Source organism: Myxocyprinus asiaticus, chromosome 30, assembly GCF_019703515.2.
Source record: "Myxocyprinus asiaticus isolate MX2 ecotype Aquarium Trade chromosome 30, UBuf_Myxa_2, whole genome shotgun sequence".
NCBI classification, from domain to species: Eukaryota; Metazoa; Chordata; class Actinopteri; order Cypriniformes; family Catostomidae; genus Myxocyprinus; species Myxocyprinus asiaticus.
The window spans coordinates 5,373,522-5,396,684 of record NC_059373.1 but is presented as its reverse complement, the minus strand read 5'-3'; the positions used below and the strand labels follow the sequence as shown (position 1 = coordinate 5,396,684).

Sequence of the window (23,163 nt, the reverse complement as noted above, 5' to 3'; positions counted from 1 at the left end):
CTTGGGGATTTTAACAAAGCAAACCTCACACGTGAACTGCCCAAATACAAAAGCACATTACATGCCCAACCAGAGACAGAAATATACTGGATCATTGCTACACAACAATTAAGGATGCATATCGCTCTGTTCCTTGAGCAGCTTTGGGATTATCTGATCACTCTCTGGTTCATCTTCTTCCAACCTACAGACAGAAATTAAAATCTGCTAAGCCTGTATTAAGGACTGTAAAGGGATGGACCAATGAAGCAGAGCTGGAACTACAAGCCTGCTTTGACTGCACTGATTGGAGTGTTTTTGAGGCTGCAGACACCAATCTGGATGAGCTCACAGATACTGTTACATCATATATCAGTTTTTGTGAGGATATGTGCATTCCTACTACGACTTATTTATCATTTAACAACAACAAACCATGGTTTACAGTGGAACTCAGGCAGCTTCGTCAGGCCAAAGAGAATGCTTTCAGAGTTGGGGATAAAGTCTTGTACAATCAGGCCAGCAACACACTGAATAAGGGAATCAGAGTTGCTAAAAGAAGATACTCTGAGAAGCTAAAAAACAAGTTTTCAGCTAACGACCCTGCATCAGTGTGGAGTGGCATGAAACAACTTACGAATTACAGGACTCCTGCCCCCAAACCTGTGGTGGACCAATAACTGGCTGATGACCTGAATGTGTTCTACTGTAGATTTGAAAGGCCCAATCTCACACTCCACACCCACTCTGACCTTCACTTCACACAAACACAAACACCTCCTGCAACCCCCCTCCTCCCACCTCCTGCTACTCAACCTGTACTTAAGATCTGTGAAGATGACGTGAGCCGCGTCTTTCGACAACAAAGGATAAGGAAAGCACAGGGCCCAGATTGTGTTTCACCTACATGTCTTAGATCCTGTGCTAGCCAGCTGGCCCCCACCTTCACACAGATCTTCAATAGATCACTGGAGCAGTATGAAGTCCCTTGCTGCTTCAAATGTTCCACTATCATCCCCATCCCAAAGAAACCAAAAATCACAGGACTTAATGACTACAGACCTGTCGCCCTGACGTCTGTGGTCATGAAATCAATTGAGATACTGGTGTTGGCCCACCTGAAGAACATCACTGGACCCTTTCTAGATCCCCTTCAATTTGCTTATCGAGCAAACAGGTCTGTGGATGATACAGTCAACATGGGATTGCATCATATCCTGCAACATCTGGACAGACCAGGGACATAGCTATACTCCAGAATAAATTACACTAACTCTCTGTTCCCATGTCTATCTGTTAGTGGATTACCAGCTTTCTGACGGACAGGCAGCAGCTTGTGAGAGAGGGGAAACTCACTTCCAGCACCTGTACAATCAGCACTGGTGCCCCCCAGGGACGTGTGCTCTCCCCACTACTCTTCTCCCTCTACACCAATGACTGCATCACCAAGGACCCCTCTGTCAAGCTCCTGAAGTTTGCAGATGACACCACTGTCATCGGCCTCATCCGAGATAATGATGAGTCTGCATACAGAATGGAGGTTAAATAGCTGGCTGTCTGGTGCAGTCAAAACTACCTTGAGATGAACACGCTCAAAACGGTGGAGATGATTGTGGACTTTAGGAGGAACACCCCAACACTGACCCCCCTCACCATTTTAAACAGCACTGTGGCAGCAGTGGAGTCATTCAGGTTCCTGGGCACTATCATCTCACAGGAACTGAAGTGGGAGACACACATTGACTCCACTGTGAAAAAGGCCCAGCAGAGGTTGTACTTCTTTTGCCAGCTGAGGAAGTTCAACCTGCCACAGGCACTGTGAATACAGTTTTACTCAGCAGTTATTGAGTCTGTCCTTTGCACTTCAAAAACTGTCTGGTTTGGTTCAGCTACAAAATCAGACATCAGAAGATTACAAAGGACAGTTTGGACTGCTGAGAGGATTATTGGTTGCCCCCTGCCCCCCCTTCAAGAACTATACACATCCAGAGTGAGGAAAAAGTCTGGAAAAATCACTCTGGACCCCACTCACCCTGCCCACTACCTTTCTGAACTGTTGTCTTCTGGCCGACGCTTCAGAGCACTGAGCACCAGAACCGTCAGGCACAGGAACAGTTTTTTCCCTCAGGCTATCCATCTCATGAACAGTTAATTGCCCCATTTCAATACACAGTTTAGTCTTTCTTATATTTATCCAACACATCCAACCTCTTCTGCCATTTCATTCCTCTGAAAAAAAAATAATAATTTGCACTGTACATAACAGATTGTATTAGATTTGCACTACCCATGTGTATGTGTGTACTGTATGTATGTATGTGTTTGTCTGTTCGTATGTGTATAATTATTATTTTTTTATTTTATTTATTATTATTTATGTCTTGCTGCTGTTTTTGTATTGTTTTTGTATTGTTGTACACTGGAAGCTCCTGTCACCAAGACAAATTCCTTGTATATGTAAGCATACTTGGCAATAAAGCTCATTCTGATTCTGATTCTGAGAGAAAACCTTTTCATGGTCCTGACATGGATTATTAAAAAAATAATAATCATAAAATACAATAACAGAGGGAAACAGGTGCATATTATGGCCATGTATGATCATTAGCGCCATTAATCTTTGCCCTTGATGCAGAATGTAAACATTACAAATTGCACATTATCTACTGCACACAGTATATATACTTTCAATCATCATCGAGTGATTGTTATTGTTTTTTTTTTTTTACTCATCTCATTTGGATCCTATTTATAGAATGAGGCAGAAAGCATATTCTTTATAGGCAACAGTATGGACCAAATCCTTTCTCTATAATGAAGATTGCTTTTGAAATCAAGACAAACCATGCAGTATATTGTCATAATAATTTATGTACTACGTTCCATCAGTCATTCTGATATTTGTATTCTTTACATGGAAAAAAAACTGTGGTGAAATATTGAAGCTGGAGCACCTTTCAAATGATGACTATAGGTTGTCTCAATTTATTAAAAATGGTATGGCAGTAACATGCATTGAAAGAAAACAATAGGCGATCTTTATGTAACACCACCCCTTGACATTGTTTTTTTTTTTTTTTTAACAAATCGACCACTGGCAACGTACATACAGCATCACACAAAACAGAAGTTCTCAGTTACCGATGTCATAAAATTAAAAAAAAAAAAATGCTATTTGCCATCAGCCATGATTAATATATTTTGCGAGTGAAGGTGTCCAATTGCAAGAGATTATTAAGATAAAGTAAATAATATTCAGCTGATCGTGTAGTCGCAACCTGGCGGCGCCCAGGAATGTGCACCCAGCACAATGTGTAGAATTGGCATGTGTCCGTATCAAATTATCATATTGTAATGATTGCTTTTACCATGGGAGAAGCATTTATCACAAAATAGAAAATATTGTGGTATTGTATTACATTGCAAAATAAGTTTAAAGATAAACTTTATTGTTGTTCTTAATGACAAGTTTAAAGTAAAAATTCTTAAGTAAAAAGTACCAAAAATGCTTAAATATTGATCTTTTTTGCACCAAAAGTAATCGCATCGATGACGTTTAAGCTGACTATCTGTTCTTTTTGGAGCTGCAAAAGAGAAATCACCATCCACTTGCATTTTAAGGACCTACTGAGCGGAGATGTTTTTCTAATTTTCTTCAAATGTGTTCTGCAGAAGAAAGAAAGCCATACACATCTGGGATATCATGAGGGTGAGTAAATGATGAGAGAATTTTTGGGTGAACTATATATGAACCTTTAAATAAATAAATATTCCACATACTTTATGTATCCCCACATGAAGTTCTGGAGAAAAACTTTAGGCACCCTAGATGAACTTCTGATAATATTTTCCACTGAGGTGAGCTATTAGAAGACACAGAAGTCAAATGTTATCTCTAATAGAAGATTTTAATGTCTTTCTTTTGAATCGTTTGTGCCAATTACATTAGCAAGGGGCATTAGCGAGGCACATCAGTCTTACAGTTCAGCTTATAACATCTATTATGTTGCAATCCTTTCATGAAGCTCAATACGCTGTGCTCACGGCTTGCTTTTATTGAGAAAGTGGAAGCCAATCCGAAGATTTTTAGAAGAATATCTCAGCTCTGTTGGTCCTCGCAATGCAAGTGAATGGTGACCAGAACTCAGAAGGTTCAAAAAGGACATAAAGGCAGTATAAAAGTAATCCATACGACTCCAGTGTATGGATTACTTCTGAATCCATATATACAATGATATACAATATACAATGCATATCTTCTGAAGCGATGTGATAGGTGTGGGTGAGAAACAGGTCAATATTTAAGTCCTTTTTTTTTTTTACTATCAGTCTTCACCTTTGACCAGCCCAAGTGAAAGTTAAAGTATATATTTGTCAGTAAAAAGGACTTAAATATTCATCTGTTTCTCACTCACACCTATCATATTGCTTCAGAAGATATGGATTAAATCACTGGAGTCGTATGGATTACTTTTATACCAACTTTATGTCCTTTTTGGACCTTCAAAGTTCTGGTCACCATTCACTTGCATTGTATGGACCTACAAAGCTGAGATATTCTTCTAAAAACCTTCATTTAATTTCAGAAGATGAAAGAAAGTCATACACATCTGGGATGGCATGAGGGTGAGTAAATGATTTTTTAAAACATTTTCTATTGAAATTCCTCACATTTTAGTATCTGTGACACAGCTGGTCACATTATTGGGCTTCTTCAAAAGTTATAAAATATATATATATATAAATAAATAAATAAAATAAAAAAGTCTTTGTAATCAAAATTTAATAATTTGCTCTACCTCTGAAATGACTTTTCATTTCGGCCGACATCACCAATCCTTCTTATTTTTCTTGACGAATCCAGTTGATAATCCAAACAATTCTCATTGGATGCATTCAAGCCCTACCCTTTTTTTGAAATGTTTTTTTTTAAAACCTCAGACATTCTTCACATTTTAGAAGTAAAATGGGTTGTGAATGCTGTTTCATGTTGACTTCATAAGTTTGGAATAATGCTTGATAACCTAAACAAAATTCTGTAGTAGAGAAAAAGGAAAAAGAAAAAAGAAAACAACTCAAAACATGGCTATACAAAAAACACATTTCAGCTGATTGGAATATAAGACCTGACAATAAAGAAAATATAGATTGTTTTATATAAAGAAGACAGACAAAAGTGCTGATGTTAGTGAGCTATTAAACCCTATAGAAAGAAGAGATAGAGAGAGAGAGAGAGAGAGAGAGAGAGAGAGAGAGAGAGAGAGAGAGAGAGAGAGAGAGAGAGATGCTTGCTCTACATGTTTGAGGCCATTAAATCTGTGCTCGTTACCATGATCAAAAGCTTCCTCCTTCCAACGCAACACTGTACTTGTTAACACAGAAACCATAGAGAGAGGAGAGGACTTGTTATCATTTCCAGCTTAAATGGAATTCTCCACTGGCAAGATAATCTGCTCAATTCAAACAATCAGAAAAAAAAAAGTTGAGGGATACATGTCCAGTAGGTTAAATTATCAACACTGTATGCATCTACTATAAATGGCTGTTGTTAAAGGTCTGTATTTAATTTAGAGGCACTTAAAACAGGTTTTGAAGTTTTTTTTTTTCAAATATAAATAAAATTTTGTATTTGTGGATGCATACATGGTGACATACTGCTAAAGCAATCACAAAATATGTATTTGTGTTTGCGTTTGGTCATTGGGAAAGCACAATGTCTGCCAAAATACATATGGACACACAAAATTCATTTGCAATTGAATTTCCAGTGTCTTACAAGTGACAACCTTGCCATATTGAAGTAGTAATGGCTAGTGATTGACTGATATGGGTTTTTTAATAGTCCATGCCGAGTGAGAGTGGTCAGAGTGGTCCATAGGCCAGTATATGTCTGATATATGCAGTATGATTTCTTTGCTAATTGCTAAAAATTGTTTACATGTCTCAGATGGTACTTTCACATGCAAGCAGGCGATTCTCAGCGCAATTACGACACACAAAATGTATCAGCCAAATGGGAAAATCTATTGGATGATGCCAACGTTTAAAAAATACAAATATCGGCCTCTACAATATATCAGTTGACCACTAGGAATGTCTCCATTTGTGACTTTGTTTCCTCAGTATTATGTTCCAATCCTGCCTGAGCAAAGGCAAACGCAAAAACACAATTTGCGATTTTAATTATGTCAAGATGTATGCGTCCACAAATGGAAAACACCATTTCAAAAACAATTTCCAATTATTTTACAAAATATCCCTGGAAAAACTTCAATAATTGGTATAATGGATTGCTGCATTGTGCTTATAATGTAGATAATGTAGATACACTATACTACCCACTACTTTTTATTTATTTTTTAAATACAGAAGTATATGGAAGAGCATGTGTGGTGCAACGATTAATGGTAGCAAACAGTAGTATTCTGCTTTGTTGTCACATGACCTTAACTTAGCAGGTGGCATCCAGTTATCATCTCAGAAATAAATGTGGTTATTTTGCCTTTCTAAAGCAATTTTGTGGAAAACATTTTATTTAAGGCAGTCAGATTAAATAATGAGTTACTACGCACAGTATGCATTCGCAGAAATAGTACTAGTATTGGAGAAAGCTATTTGATCTTTGCTTATCATTCTTGTTTCTTCACTATAGCAGATATGGTTAAAATACAACAGATATTAATGTAGCCGGTGGTTGTAAAGAAACAACACAGGATACAAAAATATATTTTTGGGGTTTTATTCTGATGGCTGTTTTATAAAAAAAAAAGAATAAATAGTGGTCGATGGGGCTATATATATATATATATATATATATATATATATATATATATATATATATATATATATATATATATATATATATATATTGAAAATACAAAAATGAAATATGGTGTAATGAACTACGAATGTCAAAAGGAAATACAAACAGGGCATTAGCCTACTCATATGCTTCAGCATACATCACCTTAATACATGCTTATATCATTCACAGAACCCTATGCACTTACGTAAGTACTTACTCAAACCACTCAAAGCATCTTATGCATTTAACACATGCTTAAATCACTCAAAGCATTTTATGCAGTTTTAAACAGGCTTTAAGGACATGTACAACAGTTCAAAACAATATAACTCTCATTACACATATTCTCATCACACATGTTCACTTAATTGGAAAACACTCTGGGCTATAAATCATTAGATAAGATATGATTAATTCTAAATTTGCATACTCATATCTCACATGTGTGCCAAAACATGGTCAAACTCCACACATGCAATCCATATGCATCCTTCAAAAATGATCCATAACAAACACTCAATTTTAACATATGACACTTATGAACACATATTTAATGCAATTTATGAGCATTTTGTGTAAGATTTACACAAATAATTCTCAACCAATGAACAAAACTGGGAACTCTCTTGCACAATGCATGTTCTCACGTCTCTAAAACGAGAGAGTTCCAGAAAGCAGGTGTCAAAAACTCAGGTGTTGCAAAACTCTGGTTCTTAAAGGGGTCACGTCCAATTTATGACTAGAGTTAAATTACATGCAATTTCTCCACTTGGCTACTTTAAAAAAGACTGAATCTAAAAACACAGAACACCACCAATGCTTGTTTAAGTGTGAAAATAAATCTTGATAAGGTTGTAATAGATTTACCTCTGTTGGAACAGGTTTGCAATACCCCGACCCAAACATCAGATTCTCCACTGACATCATGGAGGATGGAGCCTCACTCTCTGGAGATTCTCTACCCAGCCACGTCCCTTTACCACTCCGCGCAAAACTAGAGAGAAAGAAAAATGGCACAATGTTGGTCTCTATGGTTGTGATCAATACTTGAAACTCTTAGAAGTTAAATTAATGTTGGATTTCTCAGTCAGGTTTTGCTTGCAGAAAGATTCATTAACCAGCCTCTTGGAAAAGCATTTGTTTAGAGTATCGGTCTGAAAACAAAGCCAACTGTGTCACACATTCTCGCATAAAACCCAAAGACACCCAAATGTGAAATTAGGCAGATACAGCCATTTGTAAACAACAGGAATTTCTTTAGAGTATTTTGCACTAATGAGGGCGTTTGTTCTGTGAAATCCATTATACATGACAATTTACAACACAAACAGTCTGGATTTAGGTGGTGGCTTACAGAACGCTTCAAGAAAGAACTATCTTTCTAATGGGTTGTTTATGGCCAAACACGTTCTTGCTTTGAAAAAAAATAAATAAAAAAGCTAGACACAGTGCAAGGAATGTTAAATCTCAGTCACTATTCACTTGTATTGTATGAAAAAAGACGCAATGAAAGTGAACTGTGACTGAGAATGGCATACAACAAAACTTTTCCTTTTTAGTTCCACAGAAGAAAGAAAGTCATACGGATTTGGAACAACATGAGTGAAGTAAATGACAAGTATGGTAAACGGTACAGTGAACAATCCCTTGAGCCTCAAGTTATGGATATTATTTAGAGATTATGCTCAGAACATTAATGCTTGTTTAACTAGTGGGTGCAGTTTTTGTTCATGAAAGCATAGACTTTTCTTCAGAGCTGAGAGCCAGTGGGGTGGAGTTTTGTGTGATCACCTGATCAGTGGTTGATGCAATGCCACCAGGGAGGCATGGATGGAGACGGAAACGACGGACAGGTGGAAATAGTCAAACATGACGGGCAGGTGATGGTGTAGGCCATGGTGTGGATGGAAGTGTAGACCCAACGTCCTGCTGCTGATCAGAGGCACTGAGGTGATATCTGACAACCTACCAAAAAAAATAAATAAATAAAAATAAAAAAACAGATCATCATTCATTTGTATATCATCTTTTTACCATACAATTTAAGTGAATGGTGACTGCTACTATTATGCCTAATCTCTTTTTGTGTTTCAAGGAAGAAAGTCACATGACAAGGAGCAAGCTAAAAAGAGTAGAATAAAGAGAACTTGGGTGCTTGAGAAAGATGGAAGTTACAGTTTTGTTTTTCTATTGGACTTTTTTTCACTGACCGATTTCCTCAAACAACATACACAAAGCCCATTATAAAATACCACATTTCCAAAATCTTACACACACAAGGAAAAACTCACTATTTGCTGTAAAACTTTAACCACAGCAGTCAAAACTAAATTATCCAATCAGAATCACACTCAGAAAAGCATTTATGTTGCACACACTAAGCATCAGTTTATACACTGTGCTGCAAAAGATAACACTTTCTCATCAAAATGAATTTTATTCAGATTGCAAAAAAATTAAATTAAAATTAAAATTAAATTAAAAAATTAACATTGTCTGACACTTTAGAAACAGACATTTTATTTCCCAATTTTCTGTATTTACTGCATACTCAATTCTCAATTAATTTAGTGTCAACTTTTAAAAGAAAAACATTGCCATGTACTGTAAAAAAAGTAGCCAGAAAATAGTGATATCATTACAGTATTGGCCACCACCATATGGACAATTTAAGCTTCTTGATTTGGGGTGAACAGGCGATGTTTTTTTTTTTTTTTTTCAATATTTGATGGTTTTCTGTCAGTTCTGTAGAGGTTGAAAAAGTTGGGTTTCCCATACAAGTGATGTATTGTGCAAATATAAAATACTGTAAGAAATATCTGTAACCAACAACTTACCTGTTCTCAGTTCAAATGTCCTAATTATTCTAGCTACAGTATAACAGTTTCAATGTGGCAGCACTATCTGTCCAGCTTCCCTAAAGCTCATACCATGGTTGATGACACTGTCTTTCACAGTAGCTTTTACTGTACTCATCTGATATATTTCTGCATCTTTGTCTTCCTCTACCTCCTCATGATCTTTGTAGTTCCATGTTTTTAATGTTTCAATGAGCAATTGTTTGACATTTATATATTTGAGACAGTAAAGTATTCAATTTTGGTTCATTGTGTTTGCATGGGTGAAATGTGTCTGCTGCATTATCTCATTGAGTTTTGTTTGTTTAACTCCCTTTGTTTTAGATTTGGAGCAAACGGGTATATGTTTCTGGTTTGTGTGTGTGTGTATGTGTGTGTGTGGGGGGGGGGGGGGGGGTTGGGTGCTTTACGAGGACATTTCTTTAGGTTACAAACTGGTAATTACAATGGTATTAAACTATAAATGTGGTTTATGAACGTTTTTTGTGAGGGTTAGGTTTAGGGGTAGGGTTAGGGTTAGGGGATAGAATCTATAGTTCGTACAGTATAAAAATCATTATGTCTATGGAGAGTTCTAATAAGGACTCATAAGGATGGTTTACGAGGAAATTTTTTAGGTTACAAACTGGTAATTACAAGGGTATTATGCTAGAAATGTGGTTTATGAGGACATTTCTAGTGTCCCCATAAATCAAATGCTTAAAAAACTTACTAAACTGATGTTTTTCTGAAAATGTAAAAACACAGAACGTTTTCTGGGAGGGTTAGGTTTAGGGTTAGGGGATAGAATCTATAGTCCGTACAGTAAAAAAATCATTATGTCTATGGAGAGTCCTCATAAGGTGTGTATGTCTGTGCCCGGCTGAGGCATTAAGACAAATAAGAGAGAAGATAAAGAGAAAGAAGGAGACTGGCTATGTTAAGAATGGAAAACGGCATATTTCATACTGCATTCTATTTTTTTTTTTTTTTTTTAAGTATTTAAAACAGTATGCAACCTCATTGTAATATGCTTCTCAGTTGTCACTTACCTTTATTGCATTGCATGTTTAAATTATATTCCAGGCTCAATACATATTAAGCTCTATCGACGGAATTTGTGGCATAATGTTTGATTATATACGTTGGCAAAATGTTCCTCAAATATTAAAAAAAAATAGCAAAAACTGCGGTTACAGTAAGGCACTTACAATGGAAGTGAATGGGGCCAATCTATACGAAGATGTGACATAAACACTAGACTGTGTGTGTAAATGTGATTTTAGTTTGATAAAACCAGGGATTTACCTACTTTACGGTGTTTTTGCGAGATTACGGGGTTTACCTGCATTACGTTGTCATGACAACGAAGTTGTAATATTTGTTATAACTGTACACAAATAAGGTAAGGTAAGCGATTTTATCGCATTAAAATCTTCTTAACAAATAATGTTTATGCATTCTGGCTATACAGTACTTTTGAAACAATGTGTACTTCAACATTTATGGAATGGCCCCATTTACTTCCATTGTAAGTGCCTCACTGTAGCTGTGATTTTTGCTTCTTTTTATAAAAATGAGGAATGAGTTAAAAAATATTTTTTAAAAAATGCTAATCAACATAGGCCATAAATGCTGTCAACTGATCTTAAAAGGGATAGTTCACCCAGAAATGAAAATTCTTTCATAATTTACTCACCCTCATGTCATCCCAGATGTGTATGACTTACTTTCTTCTGCAGAACACAAAGATTTTTTGAAGATTATTTTAGCAAATTCTTCTTCCTACCGAGAAGGTAACGATATGCACAAAGAATGCGAATCGCCGAAAACCAAAGAAGAATGTGAATGTGGAGATTTATAGTAAAAAAGGACTTAAATATTGATCTGTTTCTCACCCACACTTATCACATCGCTTCTGGAGATATGGATTTAACCACTATGGATTAATTTTGTGCTGCATTTGTGTGCTTTTTGGAGCTTATATTCATCGAAAAAATATTTGTTTGTGTTCAGCAGAAGAAAGTAAGTCAATCACATCTGGGATGGCATGAGGGTGAGTAAATGATGAGAGAATTTTCATTTTTGGGTGAACTATTCCTTTAACCTGTATTGAACCAGGAGCATTCCTTTAATTCTGCAAGTGTCATCCAGTTATCTGGGAAATCAATCTGGCCCTTTTGCATTTCTAATCAGATTTTGTGTTAAAATGTTTTCACTTTTGGGAGTCCAATTGTTATGAGTTAAGAAGATGTTAAAATGTAATGTCATAGTAGTTTTGCTTCTGCATACTGCAGATATAGTATTGTGGTATGCAGTATTCTTTGCGCTGCGCTCCTTGTACACTGCATATTTGAGCAAATGTAGTATGTCATGTGTACAGAAAGTTCACAAACTGTGCACAGTATTCATATTGCATACTATAGGCATAGTACAAGTAGTATGGAAATAAACCATTCCAAACAATGCCAATGATAATGCAGAGGGAGAAAAAGACAGAAAAAGGAAGAAAGATACTAACTGCTGTTCGTTGTCAGTGAAGTGCAGATCTAGTTTCAGCTGAACGTCCACCTCACTCATGGCTTCCTCCACCTGAGAGAGACATCACAACACCTGTCAATCAAAACTAACGGCAATCCTCCACTTTCCAAAACTGCTAACCAAACCAAGATCTCTGAATCGAATACAATTCTGTTCCTTAGATATGCTTCAGATACCTACTTAAATGTAAGGTTGTAGAATTTATTTTTCACATTTTATCATTCAACATGCAAAAACCTTAAGTCTGCCCACTTAGAAAAGTAATAGCACACCTCAACTTTCCTATGCAGTGTCATTCTTGTCTGTTGAACAAAGGGTTATACATATGGTTATGGGTTTGTTAAAATGAAGGCTGACAATTTAAAGCGATACTTCAGTGCAATTAATTATAAACAAAATAACGATATATATCATGTATTTTCTTTTTCTTTTTTCTTTTTTTTTTTTTTTCTTTTTTTATAAGTATTAGTAATGTTTGTCTTAGGAAACATCACTTAACTGTTTCATGCCAATGTCCTTACAGAGAGATCACATGAATTTCACGTGTTATTCTGCATGTGTTTGTGGTGTGGTTTTGGACATTTCACATGCGCTCTCAATGTGTTTCATGTGTTGACAAGGTTTCACATGTGCACATGTCAAGCCTTAAGTACTATTTTCACGGGATCACATGGAGGTAAACAAAAGCACATGAATTTAACATGCTCCACACATGTACACGCATATGAAATTCATGTGTTTCCTCTGTAAGATCCTTTAGTTTAAAACAAGATTTAATATGTATTATTTCCTCAGCAATCCTATAGAAATGGGAAATCTTTGTGAGATCTTTGAAAACAAATAGGGCTGAGCTAAAATTATTGATACACAGATTGATTAAACTAACACTCCAGGGAAATGGAAAGCTATTTTTAGACTTCCTATCATGGAGAGAGAGAGAGAGATGGAGTGAAACAGGGAGGAGAGGAGATGGAGATAACTGTTTCAAGGTTAATAAGAATTATGGCAGTAGAAATATAAAAGAACCTTTCGTCCCACCCACAACTCTTTTTCAGTCTCTCTTGTGCACATTTAACATGGCTAGTGTATCAACGGCATGGTTTGCCAGATGATAACAGTTTATATGGCCATAATATCGGAATATAATACAGCATTTTGATATAATATTTAAGAACAATGTTAGCGCCAATGGAAGGAAGAAGAATTGTTGGGAGAATTAAGCTGAGCAACTGTCATGAAATTCTCCATGTATCAACCTGGGATTAAAGGGATAGTTCACTCAAAAAGGACAGTTCTGTTATCATTTGTTCACTCTCACATTGTTCCAAACCTGTATGATTTACTTTCTTTTATAGAATACAAGGAGATGTTAAGCAGAATGTTCACGATGCTCTTTTTTGTACATCGGGAATTAGAACTGGGGCTGTCGAGCTCCAAAGTTTGGCAAAGGTACCATAAATGTAGTCTATTTGACTCATGCAGAAAGTATATGGTAGTCTTTTTGTGTGGAACAGATTGAAAGATTGACTAAAAGTTGTTAATCACTGAAAATCTTCCCCTCGCAAACCTCAACATCAAACCTGCCGTGACACATATTTAGGACAAGGGATGCCAAAAGTACCGGTACTTCGGTACCAAGTTGATATTAAATAAAAAAGATATAACAATACCAATGTTTCTGCAGTACCAGTAGTACTGAGCACTGACTCAATTTGGTCTGACTGACATATGACTGCTTTCAAATGCTCACATGCTAATTTGAGCATGTGCTCTGTTACTCCTTTTTCACCGAAATGGACAATTAATCAAATTAAAAATGTGTTCAATCCTAATGTGATTATTAAACTGCAAATGGATGCAATTTAATTACTGTAAATAAATATACAGTCTGCATGTACTGTGCACTGTAAAGTGAATGTTTGAAGCTGCTCATATGCTGAAAACACCACATTAACATTGCACGCTGTGCTTGTTGTAGTAGATGACAGACAGCACTCATTCACTGTGAAGTGCTCAGTGTCTGCAGACTATTTATTTATATAATTAGATTGCAGTATTTTGCCCTTTAATAATCACACTGGCTGATATAACCAATTGCTTATCTGGAGATGTGAGAATAGTGTCAAAAACACACACAAACTGAAAAGCCATCACGTCAAAATAAAAACTTGATTCAAAATAAAAGCTTGATGTGTGAAATTAAAGGAATTGCGACATACTTTACTACTTTAACGTAAAATGTATTTAATAATAATAATAATAATAATAATTATTATTATTATTATTATTAAATTGAACCAATATCTCACAAGCAAGAGTAATGGTTTTCATGTTGTGCTGTGATGCTCTGGTGGGCAGCACTTCATTAAAAAAAAAAAAAAATAAATAAAAAATAAAAAAAAATATATATATATATATATATATATATATATATATATATATATATATATATATATATATATATATATATATATATAATAAAACTTATAAAATGTATTATGGATCTGACTTACTGGAGCATTTAATTAATAAAAACAAATGCAATTGTAAGCTGATTTTTTACATTTTATGTATTATTATTATTATTATTATTATTATTTAAATATTTGGTTTTATGGATTAATTTGATTAGACACAATTTTGATGATGAAATTTAATTTTAAAACATGGAATTCAATAAAAAAAAAAAAAAAAAAAAAAATGGAAAACAGAATTTGGGAAAAATAGTTTTTTTTTTTTTAAGTACTTAGCCACACTATTACCCTCACATCTGTTACACTCCAAAAAAAAAACAGCATGAGACTCACCCTCTCTCCATCCAGAAGCAGGTGGACTCTGAAGTTCATGTGGTCCTCGAGGGTCACCTCCTCGTTCCTGTAGAGGATCTGAAAGATCCGGCTGAAAACCCCGCCATCGTGAACCACTGCACTGCTGAAACTGCACTCTCCTTTCCAGAGAGATAGAGAGAGAGAATAGATTAGTTTCATCGATGTTTACATCAAAGCACTTTCATTGACTTACGAAGAGAGAGAGAGAGAGAGAGAGAAAACAAGCGACAAAGAGAAAGTGATTAGTTTCTTCACTGTGTTCACATCATAGAGATTTCATTGACTGTTCAGAGACAGAGATGTTTTCATTCATATTCAGAATATTGTTTTCAGAATAGCCCCCCCCCCCCCCCCCCCCCCCCCGCCTGCTTTTGCTTAAACTTTTCATGAGTAGGGTCTAAATTCCCCTGCAGTGCCACCTGGAGTGAGTTATTTTTGCATGTGACACTGCACAGCCTTTAGAGTTGGGCAGAGTGTAGAGAAGTATTTTTTTTTTTTTTTTAAGTATTTATTATGTTTTAATCTTTGATTTCTTGTCATAAAAAAAAAAGAAAATACTGTATATAATACAGTAAACATGTGAACAAATTGGTTATGTCTGCTGCACTGTATTTGTTTTATTTTTTATAGATGTAAAAACCAAATGAACAAATAATATCAGCAGTCTGGCTCGCCTATATGCACTGTTTGAATTCTCAGACATTGTATGTGTGTGTGTGTGTGTGTGTGTGTGTGGGCGGGTTGTGCTGGGTTTTTTTCATACCATAAAAAAGTGACTGTCGGACTCCAAAAAGGACAAAAGCAACATTAAATAGCCATAAAAGGAGTCAATACATTTTGTACCCTATATTTTAATTATTCTTAAGAATTACGATAGTTTTGAGAAATCTAAAATCTCTCTCAATTCTCATTTGTGCATCCACATATTAAAATACATTGTGAACGGTTTAACCTGGTCTCATAGAATCACATTTCTATACCTACATTTTTGCTAAATTATTTTTTCATCACTCGTTGTACATATCGTGGCAGGTTCCTGGTGAAATGAACACTAGAGGCGCTACAACAGCAATGACTTTTATTCACTTTCACAGAAATCATGAGTAAAGCGTAAAACTCATTTACGATTTTGTACTAGCACAATCAAATTGCGCAGTAGCTGAACTGATAGAGTGTTGCATTTGCTATGCAGTGGACGGGGTATGTTTGTCAACACGTGAGCCAAAAGCACCAATAAAAACACCATAAAACGAATCCAGCATTACTTAACCGCTTTGCCGTATTTCACTAAACTCACCCTAAAACAGCAATCACTAATGATATATCATCAAACATCGGCCACTTCCTGCACACCTCCACATGGAGAGAGAACGAGACAGAGATCTTGTCTGCGCGATGAATGACAGAACCTCAGTGGGGTTTCTCTTCAGTGGAGGAGATGAGAGCGAGTGTGTCAAAGAGGTGTTGAGGGGAACAGCGAGGGTCTCACGTAAAGATAGACCCCCGCTGAGGCTGTCTCTCTATGTTTGCCTCTTTCTATCTGTCTCTTTCCCTCTCTGCGTGTCACCAAAACAGTTATGCAGTCTGTTGATGGCCAACAGACAGAGAGAGACAGCAGAGTCAGATCTTTCAAGAGGAGTTGTGGGGAGTGAGTGAGTGAGTGAGTGTGTGTGTGTGTGTGTGTGTGTGTGTGTGTGTTAGAAGCATGTTTGATGGAGGCAGAGTGTGAATTACACAATGACCTTCAGGGGGGCAGAGCGGGGGTGGGGATTTAATTATACACTTTACGTTAAGGTTATATACATTGCACATGTAACATGTATCATGCACTTTCTCAACTACTCCTAAACTAATTTTCTTCACTTAATATTAAAAAACTTCCCTCTTTGTTCTCTTTCTCTGGCTCATGTTGTCTTCACTGGTGATTGAAATTGCAGTACAAGTTAGGGTTAGGGATTTTAGGGGTGGCCCAGATAACAACTTAAAATCAAGCAGAGCTATAGAAATGTACATAATTACAATTAAAGCTACATATTATAAGTACATTCTACATTTTGTTTTGACGTCCTTCGGAGGGAGCAGATGATGGAGCAGGCCAGTGTATTTCTGAGAAATAGAGAACAGAAGGAGCTATTTCTGCAGCCGTCTGAATACAATATGGAAATTCATAGCACTGCATTGCAGGCCTGGCTCCAGCTCTAAGATATAAGGTGGGCCATAGGACCCTCTGTGGAGCCGGGCCTGCTGGATTGTAATGCAGCATATTGTATAATCAGAATTATACTGGAGTTGCAGTGTGTACGTGGCTGCATAGTTATAGATTGGAGTGAAATTTGTCTTGTAGGCAGTAAATCTACAACTGATTATTTTCTAAATGTTTCTCAGCAGTACAAATGCTTTATAAAGCTCTCCTTTCTCTAGATGGAACTCGAAACACTTTTCATTTAGTCAGTCAGCCAACCACCCAGATGACATTTTGAAACTGGAAACTGAAATAGTTTTAGAGCCAGAATGGCTGACCCTAAATGGCAGCTTATGCCAGTGAGTTACCTGCGTTCAATTAAACGAGCCATGCCAAGACTCAATGTCTCATTTGACCTGAATTAATTCTGCAAAATAACCTATTAATGATGGACCATTATTATAAAATGTTACCCAAATTTGATCTATGACTATGAGTAGAAATGAGGCAAAATTAACAACATTCCTCTTAATTCTTACAGTTTTGCTTCATTGCAACAAAAATACTTCTAACACAGGTAGTTACTAATATAATAACTATTTTTCTGTTTATCTGCTGAGAATTTTTTTAAGCTTTCGTTCGGTTTGTGCTTGGAGATCAATATTTCTCCTCACCTAATTTGTGACCAAGATTATTATATTCAATGCACGTTTCCATCTGGACAATGCCGTTTTTAGAGTGTTTGCTCATCTTTTGTTGGAATGTTACCACTTTATTCTCAAAACATACAAGTTTATTCTTGAAACATTACAACTTTGTTTCTCAAAACATACAGTTTTATTCTCATAATGTGACGACTTTATTCTCAAAACATTATGACTACATTGTCGTAATGTTACGGTTTAATTCTCAAAACATTATGACTATATTCACATAACATTACGACTTTATTCTCGAAACTTTACAACTTTATTGTAAAATATAAGCACTTTATTCTTGTAAAATTACGACTTTATTTTCGTAACAATATGACTTTTTTCTCAAAACATTAAACTTTATTCTCGTAATTTTACAACTTAATTTTCGAAACAGCACAACTATATTCATGTAACATTACGACTTTATTCTCGAAACATTACAAATTTGTTCTAAAACATTACCACTTTATTCTTGCAACATTACAACTTTGTTCTTGAAACATTACAACTTTATTCTAAAACATTACCAATTTATTTCTGTAACATTATGACTTTATTTTCATAACAATACTTCTTTCTCAAAACATTACAACTTCATTCTCGTAACCTTATGACTATATTCTCAAAGCATTATGACTGTATTCTCCTAATGTTATGACTTAATTCTCAAAACGTTACAACTTTATTCTTGTAAAGTTACGACCTTATTCTCAAAACATCACAACTTTATTCATATTAGATTACAATTTTTTTTTTGTAACATTACAACTTTCTTAAAACATTACGACTTCTCATAACTTTACAACTTTTTTCAGAACATTGCAACTTTATTCTCGTAATATTACAGATTAATTATCAAAACATTACGACTTAATTATTGTAACATTACAACTTAATTCTCAAAGCATTATGACTTTTTTTTCATAACATGATGACTTTATTCTCGTAACATTACAAAAAATCTTAGATTTTTCGGTAACACTTTATTTTACATTGTTCCTGTTACAGTATAATTAACCAAGTAAGTACAGTGTACTAAATGATGTAATAAAATGAAACAACATGTACTTAATATGTAATTAATTATGGAACAATATTTACACATTGCAATTATGTATGTGTAATGGACAAGAATTATTACATGTGTGTAACAGGTCAGTCTTGTTATATACCTATATGTGTAATAGGAAGCTCTTTTATAACAGCAGGTTTTGTCTTTGTTTTGCTGTTTGTTCTCTTCTGTTATCAAGTGTTGTGTGGACTAGTTGCATATTGGGTGGCCTGATATTCTACGCCCCATTTTGTATGTTTAAACATGTTGTTGTTATATTTTTTCCCCCACACTGGTTCATTCTAAGGGAGGAGCTAGACCTTATAAAAAGGGTACTGATAGAGCTCAAGGCTCTCTTTTTTCATTTTGAGAAGAGGATCTTTTTTTCTCGCCTTTTTCTCCCCAATTTGGAATGCCCAATTCCCACTACTAAGTAGATCCTCCTGGTGGCGCGGTTACACACCTCAATCCAGGTGGCGGAGGACAAGTCTCAGTTGCCTCCACTTCTGAGACCGTCAATACGCGCATCTTATCACATGGCTCGTTGTGCATGATACAACGGAGACTCCGCATGTGGAGGCTCATGCTACTCTCCACGATCCACGCACAACTTACCACACACCCCATTGAGAGCGAGAACCACTAATTGCAACCACAAGGAGGTTACCCCATGTGACTCTACCCTCCCTAGCAACCGGGCCAATTTGGTTGCTTAGGAGACCTGGCTGGAGTCACTCAGTGCACCCTGGATTCAAACTCACGACTCCAGGGGTGGTAGTCAGCGTCAATACCCGCTGAGCTACCCAGGCCCCCTAAAAGGAAGATCTTTTTACAAACATGGAACAGACAAATGTTGTTACATGTAATAGCATTATAATTACATTAGATTAACTTAAGTTTAAATTAACTCACTAGTACACAGCTGAATACATGTAATAGCTTCATAATTACATTAGAATTACACAATAATACATACATAGTATTGGTCATTGTAAAATAAAGTGTATCTAGACTGTACTTAAATGTACTTCATGTGTAACTACATACCTTAACAAGCTGTGCTGAAGTTTAAATTAACTCACTAGTATACATCTCTAATGCAGAGTATACAGCTAATACAGCTAATACAAGATTTATGTGTAGCCTACTTACACATCTGCCTGCCTGGCATGACATGGACATTAATGACCAAGACATGCACAAATGTTTTTAAAAATATATAAAACCTTTATTATAACATTAAATTGACAGCAAATGTTTCTAATTGAAAGCTATGGGTTTACCAGCCACGGCATTCTGAAATATAAATAAACATTTAATATTTCTTTAATATCTTATTTTATTGTTTCTGTAGCCGTTAATTTTGGCGCTGCAACTCCAGGGAGCTGGTTTTATCTAAAAATAAATAAATAAATGTACATTCTCGTAATCAAGAAAAAAATACAACAAAATACATTTAAGGTACCAGTACAAAAAATAAACCAGAACGTAAAACATCTAGACACATTACAGATGTATGCATAATAAATCGCATAATAGACAGCAATTATTATTTTTTTCTCTCTCTTTTTTTTAGGGAGAAATATGAAACTGACCTGTTTGTCATATTCACCAAACAATACTTTTAAGACAACATTAATTATTATCAATAATTATGTATTATATAAATGTAAATCCATGGTTTAGTAAATACCTAATTTTATATTAAGTTAAATAACTTAATATTAACTAAACATCATCTTTCTTTGTAGACAATATTGTATTGAAATAGAGAAAACATTTGGCTATTATGCATAACTTTATATATATAAGCTAGAATTTTATTGTTCCATCTGACAATTGTTCACTTGTTGACTAAATTAGATTTAGGACTACAGTGCTTCTAAATATATAATCGTTTTTACTCAGTTTATCCATATTTGTCTGAATTTCAAGAACAGAATTCATGTTTTTTTTTTTTTTTCTCCTGCTGCTAGTATTTAGCTAGTTTGAAAGACTAGCAGGATTCTTTCATTACAGTACACAAACTATAATACAATCTGTTTACGCAGTCAGATCGCTGTATTTACCAAACCTTAAATTTTTTTTCTGTCCACATTTCAACCGTCTTCGCAAGTTTATCCATCAGCAAGAATCAAGCAGCACTTCTATCACGAACGTTTTTTGTTTTGTTTTTTGTTTTTTCACAGATGATGTCCACGATTCCATGTGACGTCACTATAATGGTAATGTGATAAAGTGGTTCAATGAGGTGTCGGCGCCAAATTAAAGCAGCTAAAACCCGGAAGAATCTCATCAGCGAAAATTTAAAGATGACATTATAAAAATCATTAGACACAATATTAGACAGAAGACCTCGCAGCAAAAAAAAGACAATATTAAGCGTATTAAATGGCTTCAAAAAGAAAGTTGTGGTTTGCAGGATAAAAGTTCATTTATTTGACTTTATTTTTTTTTTTTATGTAATTGTAATTTTAATCATACACTTAAATATTAGCATCTATTGAGCTGTAAAATAGTGAGTTAATTTAAACTTAAGCACAGCCTAAGGTATGTAGTTACACATGAAGTACACTTAAGTACAGTCTAGATACAATTTATTTTACAATGATATATATATAATAGTTTTAAAAAAATGCATAAATTCTCATTTCTGAAAGTGTTAAAGAACTGTTTGAATGCACCGCTCCTCTGTTGTTTTGGTTGAGAAATTGGGGCGAAAACTTGGCCCATCCATTTTTATTGGGGCCCACCCAAAAAACATTCTGGCTACGCCCTTAAGTTAAGGTACAGTATTTAGTTACACATGAAGTACACTTAAGTACAGTCTAGATACACTTTATTTTACAGTGATTAATACGGTGTAATATTGTGTGATTTTAATGTAATTATGGAGCTATTACATGTATTCAGCTGTGTAGTGAGTTAATTTAAACTTAAGCACAGCTTGGTAAGGTATGTAGTTACACATGAAGTACACTAAAGTGACACATTTTATGGGACATAATACTTAGTTACTTTTTAAAAGAGATTAAGTATGAGGCCATTACATGCATGCTGCTGTGTAATGGTGAAGTTTTTGATTCTCTGTCTCTAGACTGACAGGCTGGTGGAAGTTCAATGCAGGACTATATACTTAACATCAGTAATTTTGTATTTGACAATGCAAAGCCCGCCCAAACACCAATGTTTTCAAGATTTGCCTGTTCCTCGTATGTAACAAGATCTTCCTATTATACAAATAGGTATGTAACAAGACTGGCCTGTTATACACATGTAATCATTCTTGTCTATTACACATACATAATTACAATGTGTAAGTACATACTGTTCTGTAAATTAATTACATATTAAGTACATGCTGTTTCATGCTATTAAATTATTTTGTACTCTGTACTTACATAGGTAATTACACTGTACAGGGGCCAGTCAACCCATTAGGCGACACAGGCGAGCGCCTAGGGTGGCATCGCTTCAGGAGCGTCGATCTACCGAGCAAATATGTGTTCAATCTGTGTCAAACAAAATGCGCCATTTGTGTTCTGACGTGTTGTGGCGCCCCCCACGGAACAAATAGACCATGTACTAAATGCCTCACTACCATACTACACTTACTGCTTCTGTTAAACCTGTGTTTGGCAAAAACAGTGAGAGTAGTATGGATAGTATGCCATTGTGAACAAGGCCATAGACTCATGAGCGCGGGGCTCGTGAATCGAGGTGATGCCCGATGCGTGAATTAATCAGTCTTTTGAGTCGGTTCTTCTAAATTAATTTGTCTAACGTGTGGGCTGAATCGTTTGAAGCACTTTGTCATGCAGTAAAACAGTAACGGGATGCTTTAGAAGACAAAAACAACGCTGAATGAAGTGGATATTTACTTACAGTTCATTAAAACTAATTAAACAAAACCTGCAGCTGCATTCAGTCGTTTGCCAGTGATGAAGATCATGTGCGAGTGTGAGTGCAGTCTGTAAATGATTGTCTACTGCAGGTAGACACATTACATGAAAGCGCTTAAAAGTACCAAAATTACCAAACCAATACCATGTTTTTTGGACATGTTCTTTGGAGTAAACGTCCATATAAATACCATGATATAGGCCTACTGTATTTAATAAAAATACCAAGGTTTTACCATATTGTACCATCACTGTACCATGATACTGCCACAGCAGATTTTGAGAAAGTTAACTCAACTTGTGCTGTGTATTGTGATAAGGTGACCATATGTTATTAGTC

The 23,163-nt window shown here is 35.5% G+C and overlaps 1 protein-coding gene across 2 annotated transcripts in view; it reads right to left on the bottom strand.

Annotated features, from left to right (window-relative positions):
• The window catches only part of LOC127421568 (protein FAM135B-like), an 85,995-nt gene that overhangs the window by 33,135 nt on the left and 29,697 nt on the right, over positions 1-23,163 (bottom strand). For both annotated transcript variants that reach the window (XM_051664697.1, XM_051664698.1), the window contains 4 exons: positions 14,970-15,109; positions 12,143-12,213; positions 8,576-8,749; positions 7,652-7,778 (listed from right to left, as the gene is read on the bottom strand). In XM_051664697.1, the coding sequence (XP_051520657.1) occupies positions 7,652-7,778; positions 8,576-8,749; positions 12,143-12,213; positions 14,970-15,109 (512 nt within the window). The remainder of the gene's footprint in view (positions 1-7,651; positions 7,779-8,575; positions 8,750-12,142; positions 12,214-14,969; positions 15,110-23,163) is intronic.